Source organism: Nicotiana sylvestris, chromosome 9 (assembly GCF_000393655.2).
Source record: "Nicotiana sylvestris chromosome 9, ASM39365v2, whole genome shotgun sequence".
Classification (NCBI taxonomy): Eukaryota; Viridiplantae; Streptophyta; class Magnoliopsida; order Solanales; family Solanaceae; genus Nicotiana; species Nicotiana sylvestris.
Window position 1 is genome coordinate 29,306,495 of NC_091065.1, and position 25,612 is coordinate 29,332,106.

Sequence of the window (25,612 nt, forward strand, 5' to 3'; positions counted from 1 at the left end):
TTGTTGTGAAGAACCAACTTTTCAGGTTAAAGGATAAACTCTTTATGATTGATACTTATACGTTTGTACAAGATAGTAACTTTATCTCAAACTTACCATATCCGAGTTTTGTGGAAGATGACTGCTGCAAGTGATAAGGATCGTTGCTCAAGAAGATATGGATAAGTCAGTTAGAGATAAAAGTCCCAAAGCTTGTGGAATCCTTAGACCAGAAGGAGTCCTTTCAAAGAGGAAGCTGACTATGAATAGGACTCTTAGAAGATCTCAAGTCGTTTTTAAATAGGATTGAGTTTGGACTTCTGAACTATCCTTTTACAGATCAACAGAGTCATAAAGTGGTTCACTTGTGTTGAGTACTAGTCATGTACTCTTTCCGAGTTAGTCTAGTAAATTTGTTTTGGGAAATTGAGTTGTAATCAAGTGTTATAAACAATCAGTGAGTTGGAGTGAGTATTTGGTTTACAAGGTAGAGTTACTTGTGAATCAAATAAGAGTAGTAGTAGTACTGGAGAGTATTTAATTATAGTATTGTAATTGGCTCATTGTTCTAGTGGAGTTGAAGCTGAAAATCCTACTTGGTAGGTCGTGGTTTTTGCACTTTTTGAGCCGGGTGATTTTCCACGTAAAAATCACTTTGTTCATTTTATTACTTGTTTAATTTTCGCTTAAGGCACACGGTGAAGAACCAAGTTTTTTAGCAGTTTATACTGGCACTCAAACTAACAATTGGTATATGAGCGGGTTCTCTCATTTACATAGTTAACACCTAGAGAGATCTTGGAAGAAAGATGAGTGCTCCACCTGAAATTAATGAAGGATCATCAACTGCCATACCGCCCCTGTTCAATGGAAAATATTATAGTTGGTGGAAGTAAGAACGGAAGATTTCTTGACTGCTGAAGATTGTGAACTATGGACCATAGTAAACCAAGGTCCTTTAATTCCTACTAAACAAAATGTAAAAAAGTAAAACAGTTTCTAAGGATTCCTCCGAATTTGTGGCAGCAGATTTCAAAATGATGGAGAAGAATGCAAAGGCTAAGAAAATCATTATATGTGGACTTGGTCCTAATGAGTACAATAGAATTTTTATGTGCTCTAATGTGAAGAAGATTTGGGATTCACTCCAAACCTCTCATGAAGGAACAAATCAAGTTAAGAGATCAAGAATTGAACTACTCATGAGAAACTATGAGCTTTTCTCTATGAAGGAGTCTGATCCCATCCAGGATATGATGATTAGGTTCACTATAATAACCAATAAACTGAAATCAATTGGAAAAGTATTTACCTTTGAAGAGTTGGTTAGAAAAGTCCTAAGAATCCTTCTAGCTTCATGGGAATCAAAAGTCAGTGCAATCCAGGAAGCCAAGGATCCGGATAAAATCTCACTTGATGAGTTAGTTGGAAACTTAAAACACATGAAAAGAGAAGGATGGAATTACGTAAAGAATATCCAAAGAAGGATAAGATCTTGGTCCTTAAGGCATATGAGGATGATTAATCTAACTATGATGATCCTGATTTAGCAATGTCTGCCAAGTTCAAGAGGTTCATTAAGAATTCCAAAAGTGTATCTATAAGAGACACCAGTAGTAAGCACAAGCAGATTGACAAAGCTAACTATGATGGTTGCTACAAGTGTGGCAAGCTAGATCACATGGTAAAGGACTGCCCAATATGGTAAATCGAGCGGAGGAAAGAACGAGATGAAAAAGGAGAAATGGGAAAAGATGAGAAAGAAGGGTTCCAACAAAGGAAAAATCCTAAGCAAAGGATTTACTGAAGCTATGAATTAGGCATTCTTGGCAGCATATGAGGATAGTGTGTATGATCACGAGGAAGAAAAAGAGGATGAGGCTATTAGCCTCTATGCTGTGATCGATGAACATCAAGTTATGAAGATTGAACCCCTAGTAACTTAAGATGGAAATTGGAAGACCTCATTTGTTTGATGAACTCCACTATGATGAATGGAATCTACATATGGAAACTTTTATTCGGGCTATTGACTTTGATCTATGGATAATTGTCAGTCATGGACCAATTCTCCCAACCAAATTGGATGGTGAAGGTAACAAGTGCAACAGAAGAGAAGAGGAATACAATGAGGAAAAGTGTCAGCTAGTTCAGAAAAATGCCAATGCAAAGGACTTGCTCTACAGAGGACATTGGAAATTGACTTTGGAAATGAAAATATTAAAGTGGATCCGATGGAGATTAAAGAATCAAAATAGAGGAAGAAGTGATCGGAATGATGGCCATGAGTGATTCAGAAACCGAAGATGAGACAAACCAGGTAAGTATATATGACTTGAAAGAAAATATTCATGCTATGTCCAAAAAGCAACAGATGGCCATAGCTGTAACCTTAATGAATGAAATGGATAAATTGAGTAATGGAAATGATTTGCTAATCAGTAAGCTTTATTGTGTGAAACTCAATATCAAAGAGCTTGAATCCGACAAAGCCAGTTTAGAGAAACATGTCAAATACCTTAACAACTAGGTTCTTCAACTAACTTCTGAGAATGAGAAGTCTCTTGATATATATGGCAAAGGCAAAATGAGTGATTTGTAGGATAAGCTTGAGAAGGAATTAAAAATTGCTAATGATAATTTCTATAAAGCTGAATGTAGAAATAAAGTCCTGCATGAGAACATAGAATGACTAATTATGAACTCTCTAGACTAAGCAAATGGCATAGATCTTCTGATGCCTTAAATTGGCTAAATAAAAACTATAGCATTAACAAATTTGGAATTAGCTATAGAAAACCTGTCCCTAAGTTTGACCCAAAGTATGTTGGAATTTCTAATAATAAAATATGCACTCATTGTGGAAGACTAGGACACTTTAGAGACACTTGTCCTGCCTTAATACATGCTCAGTTTAGAAACACCTTTAGTATTGCTAAAAATGTAAAGAAGGAAGAGGAACCAAAGGTTAATCCTCCTGTTCATACTAAGTAGATTAAGGTTAATAAGAAAATAGCTTCTAATCCTCTTCCTTTCTGGGCAAGAAGGAATCTGATTCATTATTTTTCAAATAAAAAGGGACCCAAGCTATTTTGAGTTCCCAAACCTAACTTGTGAATTTTGGTGCATGCTAAGATGACAGGAAACAATCAGGACTGGTATCTAGACAGTGGATGCTCAAGACATATGACTGGAGAAAAGAAACACTTTCTCTCACTGACAACCTTCCAAGGAGGGAGTGTGTCATTTGGTAATGGGAAAAAGGGCCAAATAACAGGTATTAGTAAGATTGGCAAGTCACTCTATCATGCTATAGAAGATGTGTATTATGTGGTAGGTCTTAAACATAATATTCTTAGCATCTCTCAAATGTGCGGCAAAGGAAATTAGGTAAAATTCAATTCCCAAATTTGCCTGTCACTAAGCTTGATATTGATGAAATTGCGCTAAGGGGTAAGGGACTTAACAATGTCTACAAGATATCGATTATGTCGCTTCCCTAGAGTGAGAACACATGCTTGAGTATAGTGGAAGATGATCTACTACTATGGCATATAAGATTGGCATATGTCAGTCTCTCTCAACTCAATAAGTTGGCAACTAAGGACTTGGTCCTTGGGCTACCTAAAGTTGAATTCACCTATGACAAAGTATGCATGCGTGTGTTAGAGAGAATCATGTTAGCTCATCCTTTAAATCTAAGAAGTTTGTAAGCATTTCTAAACCTCTATAACTCCTTCACATGGATCTATGTGGACCAATGAGAATAAGGAGAAGAGGAGGTAAGATGTATATGTTTGTGATTGTTGATGATTTTTCCAGGTATACATGGACTTTGTTTTTGGGATCCAAAGATGAAGCCTTTGGTGTTTTCTCTATATTTGTCAAAATGATTCAATAAATGACAGGATGTAATGTTTTAAGTATAAGCACTGCCATGGAACTGAATTTGAAAATTCAAAATTTTTTGAGTTCTATGGATCACATGGGATTGACAATAATTTCTCTGCACCTAAAACTCCACAATAAAATGGAGTTGTAGAAAAAAAGAATAGAGCTTTAGAAGACATGGGGAGGACCATATTTATTGCTAGTGGACTGCCTAAGAGCTTCTGGGCTGAGGCAATCAATACTGCTTGCTATCTGCTAAATAGATGCATGGTCTGACCCATTCTTGCGAAAACTCCCTATAAGTTACTTCGAGGAAGAAAACCCAGCATTACTCATCTGAGAGCCTTTGGGTGCAAATGTTTTGTGCCCAATAATAGAAAAGAAGCTCTAGGTAAGTTTGATGACAGAAGCGATAAGGGAATTTTCTTGGGTTCCTCTCTACATAGTAAGGCATATAAGGTTTTTAATAAAAGTACTATCTGCGTGGAAGAAAATATTCATGTTATTTTTTATGAATCTAACAATTTGGCTAAGAAAGGTCTGTAAGATGAAGATTATGATATATGATTCACTGGTGATGGAGATACAAAGGAATCTGATGAAGATTGATCTGAAAACCACAAGGAAATTGAAAGTGATCATGAGGAACTAGAAGAAGACAGAGCTACTTTATCTTCTAATCAGAATAATGAAGCCACACCTACTAAACCTGTTCCCTTGGGTAACTCCTTAGGCGAATCTTCTCTGGATATGCAGACCAGACCATGGAAGAATCAAAGTTCACACCCTCTTGAAAATATCATCTCCAATCCAAATGTAGGGGTGCAAACCAGGTCTTCTATAAGAAATGTATGTGCATTCACAACATGCCTCTCACAGGTTGAACCTAAGACCATCAAGAAAGCTCTAAAGGATCTAGACTGGATCATAGCCATGCAAGAGGAGTTAAATCCGTTTGAGAGAAATAAGGTCTGGAACCTGGTATAGAAAACCAATGTTGGCCCAAGAACAGGTAAAGTTTTGAAGATTGACAAAAAAACTCAGACATAGACCAGGTACATCTTGTGAAGCACAGTCATGATCAACCTGTACATGTGAGATGCACGTGAAGGAGATAAATCCAAATGATCAAGAAGTAATATCTCCTGATCTGATCGAAAAGGTTGCATATTGGATAAGGAGAGAAAGACTCCTTACATGAAGAGAATACAGTTTAGGATGAAGATAGTGTTAGAGTTTGAGATCATTATGAACTCTTCTACGATTGAAAAGTAGAAATTGAATCCTAGTCAAACTCTGATCACTAACCTATTAAATATCAGTGTTGTTCTCTTTTATAGGTAATGCACATAAGCAGAAGTTAAACTTAAATTGAGAGCAAAAGAGCAAGGTGATTTTGCAAGCAATTTATGTCTGATTTGAGTGTGCAATTCTGAAGCTACTTAAATGAGATAGAAGAACCAGTTCCATGTGTCTATCTTTTATTCTAGTTCAATTATTGTAGGTGATTTTACATTGTACCTTTCAGCTTTCATAGAAGCAATTGTATTAGGTACCTAGAGTATTCAAGTTAGAGTTAACTTGAAGTTGTCACAACAGTTGAGGCTGTGTGCCACAACTGGATTAGAGTTAATCCTTAGGTTTACAAAGAGTGTTTGTAGTGGAGGTTTGGGAAAATCCTACTAAGTAGTAGTAGGTCGTGGTTTTTTCACCTTTTGAGCTAGGTGTTGTCCCCGTAAAAATCTCTGTGTTTTTTATTTTCTGTATTTATTATTCCGCAAACAGTAGTAGTTGGAACACCTAGAAGAACCTGGTTTTTCTATAGTTCAGTTAAGCGAAAATTGGGTACCATACAAATCACCCGCTCTTGTATGGTATTGACGCTTAAAATATCAATTGGTATCAGAATGGGTTATCCTTGAAGTGGTTAACACCTTAAGAAAAGATCAAGATAAGTGCACCACCTAGAAACTAGGAAGGACAATCCACTGCTAGGCCTCTACTCTTTAATGGTTAGTACTATTTTTTGTGGAAGAACAGGATGAGAGATCATATCATAGGAAAAGACTATGAACTCTGGGACATAGTCACTGATGGTCCCCTAGCAACTACAAAGAAGAATGCTAAAGGAGTGGACGTGCCAAAGACAAGAGCTGACTGCACTGCTGAAGACTTAAAGAAATGGGAGAAGAATGATAAGGCCAAGAAATTGCTTGTGTGTGGACTGGGTCCAGATGAGTACAGCAGGATTCAAAGTTGTACCACTGCCAAGGAGATATGGGACACTTTACAAGTGGATCATGAAGGAACTCCCCAAGTAAAGAGGTCAAGAGGAACACTGCTATATTCTCAATATGAGAATTTCACTATGAAGGAAGGAGAAACTATCTAAGAGATCTACACAAGGTTCACAACACTAACAAATGAACTTAAATCTCTTGGGAGAATTATCCTTGAAGAAGACAAGGTTGAGAAAATCTTGACAAGGGTCTTACCAGTGACTTGGGAAAGCAAAATCACTACTATTCAGGAATCAAAGAACATTGCTACTCTCAAGCTGAATGAACTAATTGGAAACCTCACTGCCTATGAATTGAGAAGGCAAACCATGAAAATGGATGCACCCAAGAAGGAAAGGAGTCTGGCTCTCAGAATAGCCGAAGGTGCAGATATGGAGGATGATGAAATGGCCATGATCACAAGGGATTTCAAAAAGTACCTAATGAGAGGAAAAGGTTCTTCAAGAGGTACAACGTTCAACAAACCAAAGGCTCCTGAGAAACAGACCAACAAGGGTTGCTTCAAATATGGTAAGACTGGTCACATGATCAAGAACTGTCCTCAGTGGGAAATTGAATGGAAGAAGGAAAGGGCTGAACGAAGGAACATGAAGAATGAACAGGTTCAACTTAAAAGGAACAAAGGATCAACAAAGGCTATGGTTGTTGCTTGGGGAGAAACATCAAATGAGGATTCAGAAGATGAAGCTGGAGATGAACAAGCACTTATGGCCATCAGAGAATCAGATGATGAACAAGCACTTATGACCATCGGAGAATCAGATGATGAACAAGAGGTAAGTGTCTTTCATCTCAAAGACAAGATTAAATTTCTGTCTAAAGAAAGGTTGTCTGAACTATTTCTAGACATCATCGATGAGTCTGAGATAATTAACAATAAGAAGGAAGAGCTGTCTAGGGAGTGTGTGATTAAAAGCCAAGTGCAAAAATCTAGAATCTAGGGCTAATGAGAGTGAAAGTAAAATGCTGAGTTGAAGAACCAGGTTCTTGAACTTGACACCACTTAGGTCTAAAAATTTAAAACTAAAATTAGGAACAGGTAAGAAGAAAGCTGATCACACACATCTCACCTTAGAAGAAAATCTAGGAAAAATGAAGGATGAGTTGTACGGGAAAGATGAGCAGTTAAGAGTCTTAAAAGAAGATCTAGGAAAGGTAAAGCATGAACTAGTCAGAACTTACAAATGGAATAAGGCTTCTGATGTACTTTCTTGGCTACAAGAACATCACAGTAGCAACAAGAGAGGACTTGGCTTTGGAGCACAAGCACCTAAGTGGAACCCTAAAATCAAGTACTTCACTCTTCCTGAAAACAAAATTTGCACACACTGTGGCAAGACTAGTCATTACAAAAATGAATGTAATGCAAAAGAAAAGTCCAGTCAAAAGAATAAAGCCTTTGTTCAAGAGAAAAATAAGCTGCCTGAGTGGGCTAAAAGGAATTTGATTTACCCCTTTGCCTATAAAAAGGGACCCAAACTAGTTTCGGTTCCTAAAACTAACACCTGATTTCTTTTTGCAGGTCCAAGTGAAGGGAAGTAGCCAAATATGGTACATGGATAGTGGCTGCTCAAAACATATGGCTGGAAGCAAGAACCAGTTCCTTTTCCTTGAGGATTTAAAAGGAGAAAATGTCTCCTTCGAAAATGGGAAGAAAGGTGAGATTATTGGGGTTAGAAAGGTAGGTAAGATAGACTCACACTCAATTGAGAATGTCTACTTGATATATGGCTTAAAATATAGCCTAATCAGTGTATCACAACTGTGTGACAGAGGTAACCTTGTAGCATTTACCTATACCAAATGCTTTGTGATTATCCTTGTCGCTGACAAGATTGTTTTGCAGGGAAAAAGAGTTAACAATATTTACATTGTAGATTTGTCTACTCTTTTAGAAAATGAACTCACTTGCTTAAGTGTGGTGGACAATGATGCCCTCCTATGGCACAAAAGACTTGGTCATGCAAGTCTGAATCAACTTAACAAATTAGTCTCCAAGGACTTGGTGATAGGGCTACCTAACATCAAGTTCAAGGAAGACAAGGTTTGTGAGGCCTGTGCAAGGGGGAAGCAGGTAAGATCATCCTTTAAAAGCAAGAAAATGGTAAGCACAACCAGGATGTTGGAACTGGTTCATATGGATCTCTATGGTCCAATGAGAACATTGAGCAGAGGTGGTAAGAAATATGTTATAGTACTTGTTGATGATTATTCTAGGTTTACCTGGTACTATTCTTAACATCTAAAGATGAAGCATTTGACATGTTTACTGCTTTTGTTAGAAAGACTCAGAAACAACTAGGTAATCAACTTGCATCCATTAGGTTTGATCATGGAACTGAATTTGAAAATGCTAAGTTTGCCTGAATTTTGTGATGAGCATGGTATAAATCATAACTTCTCTACCCTTAGGACTCCTCAACAAAATGGAGTAGTTGAAAGAAAGAACAGGACTCTTGAAGATATGGCTAGGACTATGTTTCTTTCTAATAAACTACCCCACAACTTCTGGGCAGAGGGCTGTAAACACTGCATGTTATATCATCAATAGATGCATGACTAGACCTCTTGTAGAGAAGACTCCCTATCAGTTACTTAAAGGGAGAAAACCAAATATATCTCATCTTAGGGTATTTGGATGCAAGTGCTTTATGCATAATAATAGAAAGGCATCTCTAGGTAAGTTTTATCCCAGAAGTGATGAGGGAGTATTCTTAGGATATTCTTCACATAGCAAAGCATATAAAGTGTTCAATAAAAGAACCTTGTGTGTAGAAGAAAGTGTGCATATAGTGTTTGATGAAACTAACATTCATTTTGAGAGATAGGAACATGAAGATAAAGCTATTGGGCTGGTAAAGATTTGACTGAAGTCTCAGTACAAGCTAAAGTGGCACCAAAAGAAGGAACAGGTGATGGAACAGGTTCTTCCATCCAGGGCAACCTGACAGGGGGAATTGATCAAAGAGGAACTGAAACCAATCCCTTAAGGAACATGTTCATGACCTTGTTTCTCAACAACAGAACATGGGAGAAACATCAAGCAGAAATCAGTTGGTTGTGAAACCTCACAAGGATCAAAGTTCTTATCTTATTGAGAAAATAATTACTGATCCAACCTCTGGAGTCAAAACTAGATCATAATTAAAGAATCTGTGTGCTTTTGATGCTTTCCTATCTCTTATTGAATCTAAAAATGTTGTTTAGGCTTTGTAGGATGCAGATTGGGTAAATGCAATGGAAGATGAACTTAATCAGTTCGAGAGAAGTCAAGTTTGGCATCTAGTTCCAAGACCCAAGGACAGATCAGTAATTGGCATAAAATGGGTCTTCAGAAACAAACTTGATGAAGATGGAACAGTTACAAGAAATAAAGTCAAGACTGGTGGTCCAAGATTACAGCCAAGATGAGGGAATAGATTATGATGAGACTTTTGCTCCAGTTGCAAGACTAGAGGCAATAAGACTCCTCATAGCCTTTGCAGCACTCATGGACTTCACTCTTCATCAGATGGATGTCAAAAGTGCCTTCCTGAATGGCTACCTAAAAGAAGAAGTGTTTGTGAAACAACCTCCAGAGTTTGAGAGCAAGGAATGTCCTGAGCATATGTACAAATTAGACAAGGATCTCTATGGACTCAAGCAGGCTCCTAGAGCATGGTATGAACGATTGTCTAAATTCCTGCTTGAACATGGCTACAAAAGAGGTAAAATTGACAGTACTTTATTTTTGAGGAAAAAGGTAAGGATATTCTTGTGGTACAAATATATGTTGATGACATAATCTTTGGGTCCACCACTGACAAACTAAGTAAGGATTTTGCCAAATTAATGGAGAGTGCATTTGAAATGAGTATGATGGGTGAGCTTAACTTTTTTTAGGATTACAAATCAAACAAAGCCCAAATGGAACCATAATACATCAGAAGAAATATGCAAAAGAGCTGATCAAAAAGTTTAAAATGGATAAATCAAAGGAAATAGACACCCCATGCCACTGCCACTAAATTAGACATAGATGAACCAGGTTCATCTATTGATCAGAAGTTGTATAGGGGTATGATTGGTTCACATTTGTATCTTACTGCCGACATGACATAGTTTTCAATGTAGGGCTTTGTGCTCGCTTTCATGCTAATCCAAAAGAGTCTCACTCGATTGTTGTCAAGAGGATACTGAGATATTTGAAAGGCACTACTGATTTGTATCTTTGGTACCCTAAAGTAGTAATTTCAATCTAGTAGGGTATGATGATGCTGATTATGCAGGTTTCCTTGTGGATAGGAAAAGCACCTTAGGTATGGCGGATTTTCTTTGTTTATGTCTTGTATCATGGGCCACTAAAAAGCAAAATTCAGTGGCCTTATCCACTACTGAGGCTGAATATGTTGTTGCTACCTCTTGTTCTGCTCAATTGTTATGGATCAAACAACAGCTGGTAGATTTTGACATTGAAGTTGGTTGCATTATTATATTCTGTGACAACACTAGTGCTATAAGTATGACAAAGAAACATGTTCATCATAAGAGGACTAAACATATAGATGTTAGACACCACTTCTTAAGAGATAACTATGAGAAATAATTGATCTCCATAGAATTCTGTGCTACTAATAAACAAATTACTGACATCTTCACTAAAGCACTGAGTAGAGAAACTTTGAGAGGAATAGGTTAGAATTAGGGATGATTAAGATTACCTAATAGGTCCAGCTCAGAATGCACAATGAAAAAAAATGAAAAGAAAATGAAAAAAAATTGAAGTTTTTTTGGCTAGGAAATCTAAACTTGTGTAAACATCTAGATTAATTTTTACTCAGCTTCATACTTTAATTAGTATACTCCTGTGACATGTTTTAATATGACTCACTGATCTCTTACAAAAAAATTTCTATTATGGTAAATTAAGGCATGTTCAAGAGAATTCTAAATGAAGAACCTGGTTCATCAGTATGGGTTCATTTGAAAGCTAAGGTATGTTTTCTATACTCTGCACAATTAGATATATAAATATTTAAATCATGAATAGAAGTCCTACAATTGTTCAACTCCTTAGAAAATTATATTTGTTAGCTTTGAACCAGTTCCGTCTGCCTAGAACTCTAAACCACAAAAATTGCCTAAAATCTAGGGAAGTTAAACCGACCATTCAAACCTGCAATTTCTGGTTGATAAGACCTCTAATTGACCACTGCTAAAGCTGCCATTACCCATTAAATGTGTATTTCTCTTTAAATACATATCATTCCCACTGCCATCTCCATAATTCTAAACCGTCAAAAATCCCTCTTCACTTTCACTTGCCCTCTTCTCCAAAATTCTAACTCACAAATTCTCTCAAGAAACCAACGATCATGACCAACCTACAAGACAATCCTGGAACTCCTCCACCACCCACTCCCTCTAATTCATCTACACCTCCCCCACCTAGTACATCTCCCAAACCCAGGCTGACAAGGGTAAAAATGCTTGCTCGAAAAACAGTAGCGTCTGGGGCTCTTAGAAAGAAATTAAATGAGAAGTTAAAGGCAATCCAGGACCAAAACTCTGACTCCAACTCTGATTCTGAATCATATAAATCCCCTAGTGAGGGGGAAGGACCTGGGTCTTCTGACTCTGAAAAGACTCAAGAATCCCTTTCTAAGGTAAGTTCTTCTGTGTTTGAAACTCTAGAAACTAGGTTTGTTCTGTTTGGGCCTGTTAAGGATGTAGAATTACCTGAGTTACAAAGGAGTGGAGGTAAAAAGAATTCTAAAAAAGAAAAAGAGAGAGATGGTATATGTGGTGAAGAGAGGGAAAATGGGAAAAGAGTGGTTGATATTTCACCCACTACTGATTTGCCTGTGGCTGCTATCTGTGGGGTTGAACAAGAAAGGGTAGAAGAGAGTGGCAAGAAGTCAGGGGCAAGTGGTTCTGGTGAAGCTACTGAGGGGCTGGTTAATCTGAGCACACAGGGATATGAACCTGGTTCATCTACTGAAGAGACCCTAGCAGACCTGTTGAAAAAGGTTGGGGCAAGCTATGATCCAAAGAAATGAAGAACTCTCACACCAAAAGCCCCAGTGTTCCTAAACCCTCCAAGAAAAGAAAGGCTTCATCCTCAACAACTATTGAATTTTCATTGCCAAAGGGTAGAGCTACAAGAAGCAGGGTGAAGCAGAGTGAGAGTGATCTCCAAAAAGCTCTAGCGGAGAGTAAGAAGAAAAAGCTGGCTAAAGGAAAAGGGAAGGTTATAGAGTCCTCAGAGACTGCGGAGGTTTAGGAAGTGGAACAGGTCCATCAGGAAGAAGTTCAACCAGTGGAGGTTTAGACCCCCAAACCCAAAAAGCCCAAGACGTCTTCCAAGAAGTCTTCCTCTGTGTCTGAGGTTGTTGAACCTTCACTAGCCAAGAGGACAATATTTGCAGTGAAAGGTAAACAAGTGAAAATTTCTGAAGATGAGGAATGGAGTGGAGAAGAAGTAAAAGATGATTCTGATGGTGAACAAGAAAAGTTTGCCATGTTTGGCAAAAGAAAGATTTTGAAGGGTAGACTGTTGAAAGATTTGGTGGAGCCAGGAATGGTGAGACTGGTGGATGCCTTAGCTTCTTAGGGGTGAAAGGACATAGTCCTTCGGATGGATGGTAGGTTAGCCAGGAATGAGATAATTGAGTTTATGGCAAATGCAGAGGTTAAGGATGACAAGGTTAGCAGCCTGGTGAAAGGAGTTCAAGTGTCATTTGATGCAGAAAAACTAGGAGAAATCCTTGATATACCCTCTGAAGGGTTTGATGATTATACAAGGCAAAGATGGCCTTGTATAGACTCCCTTCCTACTGCCCTTGATATTACTAGGAGGTTTTGTGATGCAAAAGATGTGAATGAAGCCAGGGCTATTCAGAAAAGTGAAATGAGGCCTCAACACAAGGTCTTGTTTGAATTTGTCAATAAGTGCCTATTGCCCAAACATGAGCACATTGCCAATTATATGGACCTAGTTCTTATGGAATGCCTAGAAAGTGGAAGGCAAATTAATTGGCATGCCTTTATCATCAAGTTGCTGGACAGGGTCATAAATGGCTCCAAGGCTCATGCTACCCCCTATGGCTTTATTCTGACTACGATTTTAGATATGTGTAATGTGCCTCTGAAGAAATGGGAAATGGCCTCAAGCAAGGATCATTTTGGCATTAACACTCTGATTGCTTGTGACTACTTAGTTAGTGCGATCCCAAATGAACCTGGTTCATCCAAGAAGACTCCTATCAACAACAAAATCAGGGCCTTAGTTCAGGAATATGAAGCCAAGGATGCTGAGATAGCTAGGCTCAAGGCTCGTATGACAGAGGTGGAATCTGAGAGGGATGCTCTCAGAACTGAGCTTACCAAAGAAAAGGAGAAGAATGATGGAATTCTTCATAATATGTTGAATCTTCTCCAAGCCCAAAACTAACCCTCTAGCTCCCCCAAGCCTTAGGAATCCTAGCTTTTGTCTCCTGAACCTGTCTAATACCTTTAGTGACCCAGATTAGGGATTTTTCTATCTTTTTGCTCATGTTTAAATGTTTTTTGCTTTCTGGTTGTGGATTGTTGTAGCAACATATCTCTATCAATGATATCTACTGTTTTTTGCTCTTGCTCAATGTTAATATTTTCTCGATAGTTTAAATATGTTTGCTAGATTACTGATGATTAAACCATGATTGCACTTGCAGTTTCCCTAGTGGCCATGAGTACTTATTAAAATCGGGAACTCACACTTTGTATGCAAATTTTCGATAATGCCAAAAGGGGGAAGAGATATTGTGCTTTACACATTCTGAATAAGTGATATTTATAACCTAATTAACCTGGTCCTTGATAATAAGTGAATTTTCTAAACTTTGTATTGATGGTTAAGCTGAGTTCTTACAGGATCCAAATAAGTAAAAAGCATAGAGTTTGTCATCATCAAAAAGGGGGAATTTGTTGGCCCAAGAATAGGTGAAGTTTTGAAGATTAACAAAAGAACTCAGACATGGACCAGGTCCATCTTGTGAAGCACAATCATGATCAACCTGTACATGTGAGATGTACGTGAAGGAAATAAATCCAACTGATCAAGAAGCAATATCTCCTAATCTGATCGAAAAGGTTGCATATTGGATAAGGAGAGAAAGACTCCTTACATAAAGAGAATGCAGTTTAGGCTGAAGATAGTGTTAGAGTTTGAGATCATCATGAACACTTCTACGATTGAAGAGTAGCAATTGAATCCTAGTCAAACTCTAATCACTAACCTATTAAATATCAGTGTTGTTCTCGTTTACAAGTAATGCACAAAGCAGAAGTTAAACTTAAATTTAGAGCAAAAGAGCAAGGCGATTTTGCAAGCAATTTATGTGTGATTTGAGTGTACAATCCTGAAGCTACTTGAACGAGATAGAAGAACCAGTTCCATGTGTCTATCTTTTATTCTAGTTCAATTGTAGTAGGTGATTTTACATTGTACCTTTCAGCTTTCATAGAAGCAATTGTATTAGGTACCTAAAGTGTTCAAGTTAGAGTTAACTTGAAGTTGTCGCAACAGTTGAGGCTGTGTGCCACAACGGGATTAGAGTTAATCCTTAGGTTTACAAAGAGTGTTTGTAAATGCTATTTTGGCTCAGTGATTTTAGTGGAAGTGTGGGAAAATCCTACTGAGTAGTAGGCCATGATTTTTTCACCTTTTGAGCCAGGTATTTTCCACGTAAAAATCATTGTGTTCTTTATTTTCTGTATTTATTATTCCGCAAACAGTAGTAGTTGGAACACCTAGAAGAACCAGGTTCTTCTATAGTCCAGTTAAGCAAAAATTGGGTACCATACAAATCACCCCCCTCTTGTGTGTTATTAACGCTTAAAACATCAACCAAGAATAGAACAATCATAGGTACTAGATGGGTGTTGAGAAACAAGTTGGATGAACAAGGAAATATCACAAGGAACAAGGCCAGACTGGTGGTTCAGGGATACAATAAAGATGAGGGCATTGACTATGATGAGACATTTGCACCTGTAGCTAGAATGGAGGCTATAAGAATGCTGATAGCCTTTGCTGTCCACATGAAATTCACTTTATACCAAATGGATGTAAAGAGTATGGATACTTAAAGGAGGAAGTGTTTGTCAAACAACCTCGTGGATTTGAAAGTGAAGAATTTTCTGACTATGTGTTCAAACTGGATAATGCTATTTATGGTCTGAAACAGGCTCCTAGAGCTTGGTATGAAAGGCTCTCAAAATTCCTCCTAACCAACAACTTTGTAAGACGCAAGGTGGACAACATTCTATTTCTGAGGAGTAAAGGGAGGAATATCCTGATTGTGCAAGCGTATGTGGATAATATTATCTTTGGGGATACCAATGAATCAATGTGCGAGGAATTTGCTGAGATGATGGAAAATGAGTTCAAAATGATCATGATGGGTGAACTGAACTTCTTTCTGGGGATACAAATCAAGCAAACACCTACTGGAACCATGATACGTCAGTAGAAATATATCGAAGAGTTACTGAGGAAATTCAAAATGGACTCTTTCAAGTCTATTGATACCCCCATTGCCATTGCAACAAATTTGGACCTTGATGAAGAAAGGAAAAATATGGAGCAAAAGCTATATAGAGGAATTATTAGGTCACTATTGTACCTTACAACAAACAAACCTAATATAGTGTTTAGTGTGGGATTATGTGCAAGATTTCAGGAAAATCACAAGGAATACCACTTGAAGGCTGTCAAAAGAAAACTAAGATATCTCAAGGAGACAACTAACCTCTATCCATGGTATCCCAGATGGTACAACTTTGATCTTGTTAGTTATGCTGATTCTGACTATGCAGGTTTTCATGTTGACAGGAAAAGCACTTCAGGAACAACACACTTTCTAGGTTCTTGTCTGGTGTCTTGGAGAAACAAGAAGCAAAACTCAGTGGTATTATCTACAACTGAGGCTGAATATGTGGCAGCAACATCCTGATATGCTCAGTTACTATGGATAAGACAACAACTAAGGGATTGTGGTATATTTATTGATTGTGTTCCCTTGTTAATTGTGTTCCCTTTTTTTGTGATAACATCAGTTCCATAAACATTTCTAAAAATCCATGTCATCATAAAATAACCAAGCACATTGACATTAGATATCACTTTCTCAAAGATAATGTTGAAAAAGGGGAATATCTCAATTAACTTCCGTAAAATTGAAGATCGAATTGCTGATATTTTTAATAAAGCTCTAAGTAAGAATCATATTGAAAGGAATAAACTAGAACTATGTCTAATCAACTCCCCCACTAAGTTGACTATAGTGATTGGTTAGAAAAAATATAATAAGACGTAGATATTTAATTATAATGTGTTTGATTCAGCTTTGTGCTTGTATTAAGCTCACAAACTCGCATAGAAAATATGGTTGATAACTGTGTTGCATGATACAAATATGAAGTGTTGAAGCTTTATTGCAGAAATGAATAAAGAGTTGGTTCTTTGACTCAGGTTTGTGCCATCCCGTCTTAAGTCACTAGAACTTATATTCTAAAATTATTGTTATACTTAGACTTTTTTTTCAATTGGCATCACTTCGAGTTGTCTTCTAGTCAAAGAGTAAGGGGGAATCCTTGTGTAATTGGAGATGAATTACTCTTGAAATCCTTACAGTCAAAGTAACTGTTATAAGAGTCCCGTTAGAACTCAAATTCATGTCACCTTCACTCTTCCAATCAAATCAGGAGTAGTGCCTTTAAAGGCCCTTATGATTAGCGTTTCTAAACTCACTATTTCTCTCAAACCCTAAGCAAGAATCGAAAGAAATTATCAAGAACTAACCCTTTCTTTCTCTTTTTTGAGTCTTTCATCTAATCGCCATGCCTAAATCTAGTCAAACACCCTCTAAAACTAAATCATCAACCAAGTCTGAAGCAAAACCCAAAATCTTAAAGCCAAAATCAAAGAAAAATGACAAGCCTTCAAGAGAACACACACCCACACCATATCCTCTACCCTACCTAACTCATCTCCCCTGCTCCTACTGCTCATGTTCTTGTCATTCCCATCTCCACTGCACGTCCTCCTTCAAAAGCTACTACCTATGCACCTGAGCTTCTTATGAAAAATATCTCTGGTACAACCTACGAGTGAGAAGTCACCAGTAGAGGAATCCATGGTAGAAGAACATATAGGGGATCTGGGAAAGGAGGTAGATACAACGGTCGTGGAGCATGTGATTGAGGGGGAATAATGTAAAGAACTAGTACAAAAGGAGGCTTCTGATGGCCTTAATTTTAGTTGGACTGAGGGTCAGGAAAATGATAAAGGTGAGAAAGAAGAAGAGGTTGTGACCAGTCATGAAGGAACATGAAACTCAAAACATGTAAAATGAAGAAGGAAAGAGTGAGAATAAGGGAGTATCTGGAGATGAGAAGGAGATTAATACAAAGGATAAGATAGGTAAAAGGATAATTATGAAGAAGGAGAAAATCTGAGTGAAGAAGAGGAGGTTTCTGAAAGTGAGGGAGAGGATCAAGAAAAGGTAGGTGAGAGTAAAGAAGGTAATGACGAGAGTGAGGTATAAGAAGGAAATGTGAGTGAGGAATCTGAAGGCTCTATGACAATTGGAAACACTATCATAGTTGGTGAAGCGACAAGGGCTCAAGAACCTTAGTCTCTATTGTCTCCTTTCACTGGAGATGAAGAAGTAGCAGTAAAGAAGATGATGTGACACTACGTGAGGTAGGGAAATATTTTTAAAAAGACCACTGAGAAATCTAAAAAGACAACATTTTCAACAAGGAAAGAAGTGGTTCCTTCTGCTAGAACTCCTCTCACAAGGAGTAAAAGAAAGGATATTGATGCACAAATAATAAAGTTGTCCAAGAAGTGCAAAGAAGTCAAAGAAGAAGGTTTCTATTGTGGAACCTGTTGTTAAGGTGGATGGAGAAGATGAGTCTGATTCAGCCTTGCCAGCAAAGTCTGCAACACCAAAGAAAAGAGGAACCAAAGTCACCAAACTTGCTACCTCTTTTGCTAAGGCAAGTAGGGGTAAGACAAAGAAGAATGTTTCAGTTGTAGTTGATCGACTCACAGAATTTAGGAATAAAAAAGTGCTAAATGGGAAGATTCTTGCAAACACTAATGAGAAGGGCATGGCTTAGTTGGTTGAGAAACTTGAGCTACAAGGGTGGAAGCACATATTTGTCAAAGCTTTCCCCCCAGCATGTGTACCTGCTTTGGTGGAGTTCTACACAAATCTCACTTTTGATGGGAAGGTAGTAAAAAGTAAAGTAGGGGGCTTCGACATGGAGTTTGATGCTGAGGAACTAGGACTACTTCTGAATATCCCATCTTTGGGATTTGACAATTACTTGAAGAAGTGGCCAGCCATAGACAATGATGTTGAGACTGGCATTGTGGTCACCAGGAAGTTCTCCCAAATGTTTGAACTAGATGCTCCCCAGAAAGTGTACAAGACTAATATGAACCCCTTTCACAAGCTATTATTTTAGTTTTTGAACTCATGCATTCTTCATAGATCTGAGAGAAGGCATGAGGCTACTCTACTAGACATGGCTGTGATCGAACTGCTTGATACTGGTCGACCTATCATCTCCCTAGCCTGATGATTCAACACATGGCAAGAGGTGCATATATCTTCAAACCAAAGCATGCTATGCCATATGGTTTAATGTTAACTGAGTTATTTGACAAGCTCAAAATTGCCTTACCTGAGCTTAAGTTTTGAAATCACAATGATGTTTTAGATGCCGTTACTCTCAAACAGTATGGCTTTGAGGAGATCAAGGCTAGAGGACCCACAGGATCTGTCATTCTTCCTGGGAACAGTAGGGTTGCAGAACTCAGCAAGAGGTTGGAGTTGACTGTTGATAAGAATGCCAAGCTTCATGAAGACAATAATGAACTATGACAGGAAACTAAGCAACTCAGGGAAGAGCTCCAAAGAGACAGGGAGACCTATGCTCAATAGATTGCCACCCTTGTGAAAGTCTTGACCCCCTCTGCCTCTCACCCTTGAACATGTTACTTCCTAGTGTCCTTAGTTCGTTTGTCTTTCTAGTGATGTCTTATATTTTTTTTGGGGTCTGAGTTGTCTATAGTATGCTTAATTTATTTTTTTCTAGTGATGAAGACAAGACCCTGGGTTTCTTGTGGCACTACTTAATGTCTCCCATTCATATACTTTAGTGATTTGCACTCTTTTAGATCATAGGCTTAGTATATTTGCCTTTTCGTATGCTTGTGTTGTCACCTAATAGGCTCTGAATCTTACAATATATGTGCTTACTATCTAACATCTTTTATGTTTTTCGATGATGCCAAAGGGGGGAAGATAAGGTGGGGTCATACATGTACTTGATGTGATTTTCTGGTATGTACTTGATGTGATCATCTAGTTCTTTCATCTGGTTCTTTGATGTAATTGTTGGTTCTGGGTACAGAGTTTGTCATCATTCAAAAGTGGGAATTTGTTGAGTATTGAAGTTTTGATGGTTAACAAAATGTGTCTAACTACTCAAAGAACTAGGTCCTCAATGTAGTTGCTTAACTGTTGTGAAGAACTAGCTTCTCAAGTTAAAGGATCAATTCTTCATGATTGATACTTGTACGTTTGTACAAGACGGTAACTTTATCTCAAAGTTACTGGGTCCAGGTTTGGTGGAAGATGGCTGCTGCAAGTGATAAGGGTCGTTGCTCAAGAAGATATGGATAAGTCAGTTAGAGACAAAAGTCCCGAAGCTTGTGGAATACTTGGAACAAAAGGAGTCCTATCAACGAAGAAGCTGACTATGAATAAGATCCTAGAAGATCTCAAGTCATGTTTAAATAGGATTGAATTTGTACTTCTGAACTATCCTTTTGCACATCAACAACAAAGTCATAAAGTGGTTCACTTGTGTTGAGTACTAGTCATGTACTCCTTCCGAGTTAGTCTAGTAAATGTGTTTTAGGAAATTGAGCTGTAATCAAGTGTTATTATAAACAATTAGTGAGTTGGAGTGAGTGTTTGGGTTTACAAGTTAGAGTTGCTTGTGACTCAAATAGGAGTAGTAGGAGTACTGGAGAGTATTTAATTATAGTATTATAATTGATACATTTTGGCTCATTGTTCTATTGGAGTTGGAGCTAAAAATCCTACTTGGTAGGTTGTGATTTTTGCAATTTTTGAGCCGGATGATTTTCCACGTAAAAATCACTATGTTCATTTTATTACTTGTTTAGTTTTCGCTTAAGGCACACGATTAAGAACCAAGTCCTTTAGCAATTTATAGGGCTCTCAAACTAACACATACATTGACTGAAAGTTAAACTTTAGGCCATGCCCCTGTCCAACTTGTGTCATCCTCTCTTCATTTATTACTTCCTTTTGTCTCCATTTATTGCTTCACTTTCTAGTTAGCTTTGATATGCACTGTAATCTTCCTTTCCAAGCCAGGCAATGATACACCAGTAGCTAGATGCCTAAAAGCCATTATATACCATGTGCATGTGTGTGGGAATAAATGTGATACTGTCCCTTCTATAAAGCAACTTTTAAAAGCTGAGAGCACATGGAAAGAAGATGCTTAACCTATGGAACTAACCTTTAGAATAATAGACAAAGAATTGCATAGATATTTCGGCAAACCAATATAATCCATGATATTACAATCCCATATGAATAAATATGTAGGGAAAAAGGGAAAGGCCAAACCGGAAGCACTCAACAAAATATCACACTAGAATATGAATAAACAAATGCATAACACTTTTGTGTTTGCTTCTGGGTCATGTTAGAATTCAGCAACATTGTACTATGGGCAAAACAATAATCAAACCTCGTCTTCTTTTTTTCTTATTGAAAGTAATTCTAAAGAATTTCGTTAATTTAAGACAGTTATAGTTATGATCACCATCCATTGGGGCTTGAGTTGCCGTCCCTTGTCACCAACTTCCTATTTTATCTAGTAGGCACGTGTCGCTCTTTAACATTGTGTAAGGATCAAATGGTCCCCATTGTTCTCTGAAGCAAGCAAGCACAGGCATGTATGCAATAGTTATCCAAATCAAGAACCAAAAACAGAATGGAAAGGCTGGGCCAAAGGCTGGAAAGTCTGGTCCAAAGGCTCTTCTGTTCTGCTCCAATCTGATGAAGATGATGATTATGATGAGTCTTGAAATTTTACACAGCCTGTCAAAAGCACCCAAATAATGGAGCGGTGGTGGGGAAATGATGGCCCCCTGGGCTCCTACTGGTGGTCACTTAGTCAGTGGACACAAAATTAAATGAAGGCATATGCTACAAACACATGCCATTGTCATTCCCTTGCCCACCCTGCACATGCTTCCTGTCGGTCCCATATCTACACAATCCCTCCCTTTATTCTTTCTTATACTATAAAATATCACTACCCATTAACCAACTCAATATCTTACATCACCAAACTGTTATCACCTCAATAATCACAAATCAAAAGGAAGACAACTTTGAAAAACATAAGTACTATGATATTGTTAAACAAATCAGCAAGCATCTCTAACAACTTCTTATAACCTATGGTTTTGCTAATAATAAACTCTAATATTATTAGGTTATTACTGGGTGGAGGGTGGTTGAGTTGCCAATGTAACACATTGGAGATGTCGGGGGCAGGTGGTGAGGTGGTCGTTGGTAAGGCCGGCTGCCTGCATGAAGGAGTGTATGACTGTCGGACCGACGTACCGGAAACCTCTCTTCACCATGTCTTTGCTTATGCTTTCAGATTTTGAGGTCTTTACTGGAATTTTGTTACAGGCCTTATATTGTGTTGCAATGGGCTTGTTGTTCACAAATCCCCACAGATACTTGTTGAAGGAACCGAATTCCTTCTTGATCTGTAAACAAAATCAAGAAATAATCAAATTAAACACGAGCATGTAAAAGTCATTAAATTGAGGTTCATATTTCATGGTAAGAATCACAAGCATGTAATAGTATGATAAGTCTAACATTCCTCAAGTCAAATGCTTATTTAATTAAATTAGTTGTTCAATTTTATGGAACCATTTTTGGATGGAAAGCTAGTAAAGGGAATTGTTAATACATGTATTACTCCCTCCGGTCCACTTAAGTTTTTTTTCTTTCTCTTTTCGCACATATTTATTCACCTTTCAGCATTAATTAATAATAAAATTGACCATATTAACCTTAATTTGCTGATTGGAAATATAACAAACTACTCTTAGACTTTTTACTTTAAGGGCAACTTTGGAAAGATTTCTTCTTGATATCTTAAAAAATCAAATATTATGCATGACAAAAAACAGGCAAAAAAATCACTTAAGGATCGGAAAGAGTACTTTTTTTGGCTATGTCGATGACATATATGTTATTCTGATTCCATGTGGGGGCATGTGGTTAGGTAATTAAGAGGTCTTCGCTATATGCATGATCTGTCACTAAAAACATATTAATTAATTTGAGACAATGCCAACTAATCTATGCTTCCTACAAGGCTATCCTAATGCCATGTGAATTGTGGTGATTATACAAATGTTGGAAGCACTGAAAAGGAAAAGACAGTTCAAATATCAATTAGTGGTTTATGCAAAGCTAAAGTTAGGTGATTACCTCCAATATTCTGTTAGAGTTGTCAACAGCTCCACGGACTTGGCTCAGCTCTATGCTATAATCCGCACTTTGAGTTATCTTCCTTTCATTGTACCTTGAAACAATTTCTGGATCAAATCCTGAAAATGCATCCCTGTATAGAGATGCATGCAAAATACAGCTAAGATCTCTGAAGTTCTTAATATGTCTTTCCAGAACAAATGATAAACAGAGGAATAGTGGCAAGAAAAGAAAAAACCCACCTGAAATCTTGTCTTTTCTTTAATACTGAAGCCCAGTCTGATCCAATTTGTGCACCAGTTAACACCAACAATTCAAACAGCAGACTGCATATGCACAATATAGAAATTAATCCCAAAATTATGCTGAAATATGTCTCTATTACCACCCAAAAAAGGGGCGAGGGGTGTTGTGAAAGAAGGTTCTCCCTTTGTTCCACTTTGTTAAGCATTATTTCCTTATTAGTGCATTTGAAAATGAATAATGTATTTCTCTATTTTCTTTATTGAAAGCTTTTATAGTCATACAATTATTATGTCATGTTTAAGTTCAAGGGTTTTGTACCAACATAAATGTTATGACATGTTTAATACTACACAACACAAATGTTATGACATATTTAATACTACAAATTTGAAAAATCTCCATTCCATTCTTAAACTGGATATCAAGTCAAACTATGTATTACTTACTTATCATCATGTACAGGAACTCCCCATTCCTCATCATGGTATTTAATATAGAGAGGGTCTGAAAACACAACAAAACAACAGAAAATTAGTTCCATTTGTAATTAGCATAACCCAGAATCAATAGTAACTCCTGCACAATTCTTTCTGGTTCATGTTCATTTTTCTTAAAAATTAGAATTAAAGTGAAAATTACCCGAATTAGCTGTGATAAAGCTGCATCTTTTTTCTTCTCGAGGATTGGAGGTAGGGGAAGCAGAAGCAGGAGAAGAGGAAAAGTCAGCAGCAGAGACTTTGCCTTCAAACTTAGCTGACTTTGTTCTTCCATAATGAGCTATTCTCATTTTCCTTTGGACTTGCATGTTGGCTACTTGTTCCCTTCTTGCTGCTGCTATACTTCCTGGTGCCTCAACTATCAAAGAAGAAGAGTATTTCAACGAGGAATTTTCCGCACAAGGTATTCCACTGGAATTCTTGGACTTCTTCACTAAATATGTGGATTTAGTAGTGTCTTTTGGTGACACCACTCTCTCAGCACTAGAATTCAAGCCATTAGGATCATCATCCCTCTTAATTGCTGGCTGTCTAGGTGACTTGATTTTAGGAGAGATAGGAGGAGTTGTCACGAAAGGCTTGATTTTTGCGCTAATTTTGTTGCTATTGTTACCATTAGTAGTACATGAAGGAGAAATATCAATTCTTGGTGATGACAAAGGGTGTAACTTGTTCGGTGAACTTTTAAGGGAATTGCGGCGTTCCAAGAGAGGGACTTGGTTCCTATTTGGTTGAAGAACAGGGCGGCCATTGATATGAGAGATAGTTTGTGGGGTAATATTATCAGCACTATTGCTCCTCTGCAATTTAGAATTAGATGAACACATCTTTTTAATCTATAAAGGACTTGAGTAGGTTTGTTATTTTCTTGGAGGAGAATGAATGAATGAGTGAAGAAATAGCAAAAGAAGCAGAACAAATGAGAGTTGAGGTTAATGTATAGAGAAGGTGATCAATCGCTCTCAAAGGGATTAAGAGGAAGGAGAGTGTTTAGAAAAAAGGAAAGAATGTGGGGGATTTTATAAATAGTGGAAGGAGTGGGGGGCTTTAAGATTTTGGTTTGGGTTCTTTTTTTTTTTTTGGGGGGGGGGGGAGATAGGGGTCAGGAGGACAGGTATTAGGGGAAGTTGTTAACTTTAGAACGTGGAGGGGTTGGGGTCTAGCATACATACACCCTCTTTTAGGTAGGGCGGCTTATGGGGCAGATTGGGCGGTTATTGTCACGACCCCAACCCCGGTCGTGATGGCGCCCAACACACTGCTAGGCAAGCCTGACCAACTAACAACCCTTTCTGTTTTCTTATAAAAATCATTATCAGCTAACACAGCTAAATTGCTAAATTATTCCAATAAGAGTTTAAGACAACAAGTTAAATATGCGGAAATTCATATGATAATACCACTACATAGCCCATACAGATCTGGTGTCACAAGTCTCGAGCCTCTAGTACAAGTTTAACAACCTAATACATGTCCATCTAGGGAATACTAATTAATAACAAGGATAGAAGGGAGAGATCAGGGCTGCGGACGCCATGCAGCTACCTCGATGCTCCCGGATATGCGCTGCTCAACTCAACCTCAGATGCACCTGGATCTGCACGCAAAGTGCAGGGAGTAATGTGAGTACTCCGATCCAGTGAGTAAGAAGCATAAATAATGACTGAGAATAAGAAATCACGGAAAACACAAAGTAATCTATATTCCGGCAGTTAAAAAAAACAAGTAATATGAGAGTAATAAACCAATGGAAGCGAAATGTAGAAATACTACAACAAATAAGCAGTTAAGTGACATACATATAAAGAGAAATCAACACATAGAACAGTACCCTATAGTACCCGCTGCGGCGTGCAGCCCGCTCCATTTATTTATCGTCGACGGCGCTCACTGAGGGTGTGCAAACTCCAGGATGGGGCCCTTGCGGCCCAAGCGCAATATCAAGCCATCTCGTGGCATCAAATCTAGGCCCTCGGCCTCATATCAATATCAGTATAACACTGCTGCAGCGCGCAGCCCGATCCCATAGTATCCTCACATCTGGCCCTTGGCCGTACTCAGTCCAGAAATCATATAAGCCCCTTGGGCAATAATATAA

General features: G+C 37.9%; 2 protein-coding genes across 2 annotated transcripts; one reads left to right on the forward strand and one right to left on the reverse strand.

The window, feature by feature from the left end:
- The first annotated feature begins 15,697 nt into the window (after window positions 1–15,697).
- On the forward strand, window positions 15,698–16,147 carry LOC138877378 (secreted RxLR effector protein 161-like). Its single transcript, XM_070156986.1, has one exon. The coding sequence runs from the start codon at window positions 15,698–15,700 to the stop codon at window positions 16,145–16,147; it is 450 nt and encodes a 149-aa protein (XP_070013087.1).
- A 4,619-nt stretch (window positions 16,148–20,766) lies between these two features.
- Window positions 20,767–24,508, reverse strand: LOC104239210 (uncharacterized). Its single transcript, XM_009793788.2, has 5 exons — window positions 23,657–24,508; window positions 23,464–23,521; window positions 23,014–23,097; window positions 22,772–22,904; window positions 20,767–22,035 (listed from the first exon to the last, which is right to left on the reverse strand). Exons 1-5 carry the CDS (start codon window positions 24,339–24,341, stop codon window positions 21,757–21,759), a joined length of 1,239 nt encoding a protein of 412 aa, XP_009792090.1. The 5' UTR covers window positions 24,342–24,508; the 3' UTR covers window positions 20,767–21,756.
- Window positions 24,509–25,612: the final 1,104 nt, after the last annotated feature.

Coding starts and splice junctions, on each gene's coding strand:
- LOC138877378 (XM_070156986.1), top strand. CDS start 15,698: ATGGACTCTTTCAAGTCTATTGATACCCCCATTGCCATTGCAACAAAT.
- LOC104239210 (XM_009793788.2), bottom strand. CDS start 24,341: ATGTGTTCATCTAATTCTAAATTGCAGAGGAGCAATAGTGCTGATAAT. Junction 23,522..23,656: donor CTTTATCACAGCTAATTCGG/GTAATTTTCACT, acceptor TTGTGTTTTCAG/ACCCTCTCTATATTAAATAC. Junction 22,905..23,013: donor AAGAAAAGACAAGATTTCAG/GTGGGTTTTTTC, acceptor ATCTCTATACAG/GGATGCATTTTCAGGATTTG.